This window comes from Eupeodes corollae, chromosome 1 (genome assembly GCF_945859685.1).
Source record: "Eupeodes corollae chromosome 1, idEupCoro1.1, whole genome shotgun sequence".
Classification (NCBI taxonomy): Eukaryota; Metazoa; Arthropoda; class Insecta; order Diptera; family Syrphidae; genus Eupeodes; species Eupeodes corollae.
The window spans coordinates 291,003,528-291,010,067 of NC_079147.1; the positions used below are offsets into that span (position 1 = coordinate 291,003,528).

General features: G+C 35.9%; 1 protein-coding gene across 1 annotated transcript; it reads left to right on the top strand.

The window, feature by feature from the left end:
• On the top strand, positions 1–911 carry LOC129939975 (uncharacterized). The gene is made up of 2 exons (XM_056048188.1): positions 1–138; positions 203–911. Exons 1-2 carry the CDS (start codon positions 136–138, stop codon positions 809–811), a joined length of 612 nt encoding a protein of 203 aa, XP_055904163.1. The 5' UTR covers positions 1–135; the 3' UTR covers positions 812–911.
• The last annotated feature ends 5,629 nt before the right edge of the window (positions 912–6,540 follow it).

Sequence of the window (6,540 nt, forward strand, 5' to 3'; positions counted from 1 at the left end):
ACGCACCTCATAGTAATTATTAATTGTTTTTTGAAATTTTTAAACGGTGTATAAATACCCTAGGCTAAGACTTGAAATTCATCATTCAATTGAAGTAACCTTCTGGGGTTCAATCACAATAAAAAACATTAAACAATGGTAAGTTAAGATTTAGTTTGATATTTTATTCATTTCAAAGGATCTATATGAATTTTGTGTTTAGAAATTCTTTGTGGTATCATTCGCCTTTTTGGCAATTGCTGCTGCTTCTGCTGTCCTGCCTTCCAGTGAATACTTGCCACCTGATGAGGTACCGTCAAATGAGTATTTAGCACCCGCTGCTGAAACCAAGCTCGCTGAGGATGGATATCGTTACAAAACCATTCGCAAGCTGAAATACAGACATCGTCGTGATTTGTCTAATGAATATTTGCCACCTCTATCGGAGCCCACTCAGGAGTATTTGCCTCCAGTTGCTGAAACAAAACTCGCTGATGACGGATATCGTTACAAGACCGTCCGCAAGCTCAAGTACAGGGCTCGTCATCGTCGTGATGTCAATGAATTGCCTTCAAATGAATACTTGCCACCAGTTGATGAACCATTGGCAGCTGTTGCAGAGGTCAAGAGCGCTGAACTAGCTAATGACGGATATCGCTACAAGACTATTCGCAAGCTTAAGTACAGGAATCGTCATCGTCGTGAGGCTGAAACCAATGAATACTTGCCACCATCAGAGGAAGAAGTTGTTGAAGCTGAACCCAAAAGTGCTGACCTTGCTGAAGATGGTTATCGGTACAAGACCATTAGGCGTTTGAAGTATCGTTATTAAATTTATTTTTTGTATGCCCACATAATTAAGTGTTGATAACTTTCGAGCTATGACAAACCATTTAGAAATACTGCAATAAATTATTCGATAAAGAATACAATTTTAATTGTTTCAATTTTAACATTCTTGTGATTTACTGATTTGATAAATTTGATCACTTCAAAAACATACATTTAAAAAAAAGAAGCCAAGAAGCGAGAAAGAAGTGAGTAAGAGTCTGCTATGAAATTTAAAGAAATTTGTCCTATGCTTAGGTTGAAAAATAAGGTATCTTTCTCTCAATGGTCTTTTGGGGGCATACACACAATTTAACGATAGAAGGTTAGGACACTTTATATGGTAACATAAAATATCTCGCACAAATATTATATCATTAATAGTTCTTCTAGATTTAAAAGATTTCAGACCCAGAAGATTACGTAGAGCTTGAGAATCTGGACAAAAATTCAAGAGCATTTTACAAAACACATATTTTGTGAAACGATTCTGAACTTTCTCTTTTCTATCCGAAAATGTTTGTTGGAAAGGATTCCATGTGACAGGGATCCGAAAAGTCAGTTGAGTTTCTTTTAATGAAACCAATCATAGAGTTGGCTTTAGCGACAATAGCTTTTATCTTTCATGTGCGGAACAAATGTAAACTTGGAATCAAAGGAGACACCCAAATCCTTTACTGTATAGCAGTTCGCTGAAGAGAGATAAGATTAAGAGAATACGCAAACTCATAAGTTGAAAGTTTTCAAGAGACAGAGATAGCGAAGCATTTCTTAACATTAGGTTTAAGACAGTTAACCAAACAGCAGTTTGATAAATGATCGAGGTCTATTTGGAGAATGGAATAAATGGAATTCACTTTTAAAAATGATTTAAGATCATCAGAATATATGAGACATTGGCTGAATTTTATGTTCTTGCAAATATCATCGATAAAGATTATAAACAAAAGTGGGCCAAGATGACTGCCCTGGGGAACTCCTGAGGTACATTTAATAGATTTCGATGTTTGATTGTCAAGTTTTACTTTTTGTACCCTATCAGTTAAAAAAGATGGAATCCCGTGAAGGAGATTATATTAAGTCCTAAAGTTATGAAGCTTACGAAGAAGTACAGAATGAAATGAATTACTAAAATCCGTGTAGATAATAGATATACTCTCCTCTACTTGACTTTGTCTTTCTATACAATTAATACCGAAAGAGAAAAAACATGCGAAATTAGTGACAGTTGATCTACCCGATGGGCATCACTTACATGTTCTTTAACGAAATAATCCAGTTTGGTCTTTATTAAATTTTCGAGCAATTTAGGAATTGTGGACAGCTTACAAATGCCTCTCTAATTGTCAACATTATTTTTCGAACCAGACTTATTATTTGGGATCAGAAAAGATGATTTCCATTCGTCCAAAAATATTCCGGACGATAAAGATAAGTTTAATATAATTTGCAATGGAAAGCATACAGAACTAGAGCAGGAATGCCATTGACACCAGGAATAAAGATTCTGAAGACCATTCAATACTTCAGATAATTCTAAGTGTATTGAGCCAATATCTACTTTGGGGGTAATATCTAAAATAACATCCAAGTTTTCTTGTGAAGTTGATTAAACTGATTCAAAAGAACTGAGCAAAAAGATCAAGAGTTTTATTAATGTCGGTAGAATAACCACCTCTAAAATTCATCGTAGTTGAAATGCCAAATGATTTCCTTTTAGAATTAATAAAACACCATAATCGTTTCGAAACACTTTTTAAATTGAGCTCCATAATCGAAATATAATTCCTGTGCAAGAATTTGCTGAGAAACATGAAATCTTTACGAAGTTTACAAAACTAATGTTTGCCATCTAAGGTGTTTAACATTTTATACTTGGCAAATAATTTAATATTGATTTTTTTTAAAATAAGACAGCTCTTTGTTATACCACGGAGGTTTTAAGATATTCTTTTTTGTCCTATAAGGTTTAAATTAGTTAAAAGCTGTATTTAAGATACAAGTGAAACGGTTAAGCATATTTTCTTAGTTTAGGTTTAAAAATTCAGTATAACAGTTCCAAAATAATTATCAAGTTCATTGAAGTTTGATTTTAAGAAGTTAATTGATTTTGGATTGCTACAGTTAAATTTAAAATATCTATATCATTTTATTGTTCAAATGGTAGACATATGGATTCAAGAGGACACAAGGGTCCACAGGTTTTTCTCAAAACCCACCTCTGTCTATCAATTCCTACTCTCACCTCCCCGTGGTGAACAACGGGTGCCTAGTAAATCAACTGGAGATTGGGTTCCAACCCCAGTGGAAAGTTGTTGGGGGCAGCAAACGGAAGAGGGGGAGAGGTGTTTCCACTAAGGCACCGCTTCTTATCCAGACGGCAGCGGACGAATTCTCGAGATGGAATCAACGGTCACATCATAGTTGCGAAACACCAACAAGCCTCGGATACGGACGGATTTACTGTTGACAACCTACGCAAACGAATAAAGGACAACGAACTTCGGATATGCATGTGGAATGTTAGGTTCCTTAAACGACTACGTGCGGCCGAAGAATTAGCGGAGGCCCTAGACTGGTATAAAGCAGATATCACCGCCATCCAGGAATACGATGGGATGGGCCGGGCAAAAAGAGGATGACAAATTTCGACATTTATTATGATGACTGCTACCGAGAAAACAAACAGCGTTTATTTGGATGCGGTTATGTCATTGGAGCCAGACTTAGGCAACAAGTCTTGAGTTAAAGGTTCATCAACGAGAGCCTCTTAACCATATGCATAAAGGCAAAATTCGGCAACATTAGCCTGATATGCGCGCACGCCCCACAGAAGAGAAAGATGACAACACCAAAATATGTTCTTCGAGCTTTTAGACAAAACATATGGGCAGTGTCCTAGCTACGATAATAAAATTGTTCTTGGCGATTTTAATGCCAACCTAGGAAGGGATGACATCTTTGGTGGAATAATCGGGAAAAACAGTCTGCACGACAACACTTCCGACAACGGATTCAGGCTCATAGATTTTGATGCGGGCGAAACGTCATGGTAGCCAGTACGCGTTTTCCACACCTCAATATCCACAAAGGAACCTGCACTTCTCCAGATCAATCTACCCTCAACCAGATTGACAATATTGCGATCGACGCCAGACACGCTTCCAGCGTCATGGATGTCCGAACTTTCTAAGGAGCTAACATCGACTCGGACCACTACCTCGTTGTACCCAAAGTAGCACTTCGGATTTCCAGACCCAAGGCAAAACAGGGAGATGCTAGGAGAAGGTACAACGTCGAACGGCTACTATCGCAAGAGATCGCCAAATCCTTTTCCGACCGAGTTACAAGTAACCTCTCTCGAAGTTCTCTGCCGCTAACACAATGTATCGAAAAATAGTTGCAACATTGCCAAGATGCAATCAGAGAAGCCGCCTCTGATGTGCTGCGTTTCAAGCACCCACCAACAAGGAACCCCTGGTTCGATAAGGAATGTCGGCAGGCAAATGCAACCAAACAACAGGCACGCAAAGCGGAGCTGCATAAAAGGACGAGAGCTCTTTGATCAGAAGAGGTGAGAGGAACACCGACTTCTCAGAAGAAAAAAGAGTTGGCATGAGAAAAAAGCAGAAGTGAAGTTAGAAAGTACGGAACATACGGAACAGTATCTGTGATTAAAATTTTCATTTCATCTTGTGATGTAAAAACTAAATCAAGAATTTTATCTAAATTATTAACAATACTATTAATTTGATATAATTTTAAAGCAAATAAATTATCAATAACAGTTAATTAAGAATCTTTTTTTAAATTACATGGGATAAGCATATTTTCACTTAAGGAATATGACCAATTTATATCGGATAAGTTAAAATTACCAATAATACAAATTTTATGCAAATTATTGTTGAAATTTTTAATAAAATCAATGTTAGTAAGATGTTTTCCATAAAGTACAATATTGCTTTTGGGCGGTATATAACTAACGATGACGCACATTTACATACCATGGTTAAAGACTGATGGAAACACAAATTTGTTCATTATCGGTAAAAGGTAGTGATATTGATTCACATAACATGGTTGAACGAACAGAAACAAGTAGCAGTAACACAGCGATCCCTCCGGAAAACCATCAGAAATTCCACTCCAAAACCAAGATTCAACAATAAGTAGTAGACATAACAGGTAGCAAGCGCAGGTATTTTTGTACGAATTCCACTGGAATTGTCGTAATACATTTTAAGGCAATCAGCATTGGATGGAGAAGCATTTGGGTTAATTATTTCTCCATCAACGATAAGTTTTTTGAGATGTAGTCGAATTTACGAATCTTTGTTCCGTAAGGCCATTAAGATGTATTGAAATCGGATTTCACAAATTCAGCAGGAATTCTGATTTTAAAGCAAACATATCTCAAGTTTGCGTCAAATCCATTTTTCAGAAGTTTGTAGCATTTAAAATAAGAATGATTAACATTTAAATTAGACGAAAGGTATTAAATAATTGAATCGGTTGAAGTAAAGGTGAAACCATTTTAAATCCGTGTGAAGTTCACCATTCTGGATGTAAGAAACGGAAACAACACGAGCGCTTATCAATATTACCTTGTTCTCCAGCAGCAACGTCTTTTTTACTTGCTGACGCAACGACAACTTCCGTATCTCTAACAATTTCAGCATCTCCAGCAACAGCAGAATTTACATCCGCATTTTTAATGACATCATTATTAGCAGCCTTTACAGCACCAACATCGTTACCAATAGATTAAATTAATAACTGGAAACTTGTTTAAAGAAATATTCCTTATAATTGATAACAAATAGATACAAAGTAGGCGGATACAACACCCCTTTAGTCCACAACCACATATTTTCGATGTTTTTATTTGTATACGCATCACCCCTCCCTATTTGCCTGGTTTTTTTTACTATACAACACTTTAAATTTATATCTCATTTAAAAAAGTGGGTGGATACCACGCCCTTGAATGTGTATTCTCTGTTTGATTTCAATATTCTAAAAGACTTCAAATGTGTTTCTAGTAAATAACAATAAATACGTGAAAATTTGGGTCCATACCACGCCCACTACAGCACTCTTTTAAAATTAATTATTCTACAACGCTAAAACTGATATTTTAAACTCATGCCTTATTCGTGGAAACCGTTCTGCGATGTCGGGAAATTCTTCATAATTTCAATGATCAGCCAGTTAGTTACGATTTTTAAAGAGCCTTATTTTAGAAACTCTCTTAGCTTATAAGTAAGTTATGCAAATTTTAAGTTCCTGACTCAATTGGTTCTGAAGTTAGTGGGTATCAAAAACCGAATGAGTTTTTTCCTGTAAAAAGGGCATAGTAGGTAGATAGTTTGGTTGCAAGCCAAGAATTTATAAACAAAAATGTCGATGTCATGAAAATACTCTTTTCAAGAAATTAAGCGAGATGTTTAAAGCAGTTAGAAAATTGGTATTTAATAAATAATGATTAGATGATATTTGTGTTACTTTTAGGCAGGCCTCATTTTTGAGTACAATAACTTTAACCTACTTATAAGTAGATATACCATTTCTAGCTTAGAGAATTGCCTTGGGTAAACCTTGAATTTCTTGACTTCTTTTTTTCTATAAACTTTTGTAGAAAAAAAAATATTCCTTTCAATTTGCCACATTCAAGAATGGTCACAGAGGCAACATTAAGTCACACGTGCCTTGGATATTTTTATTCTTAAA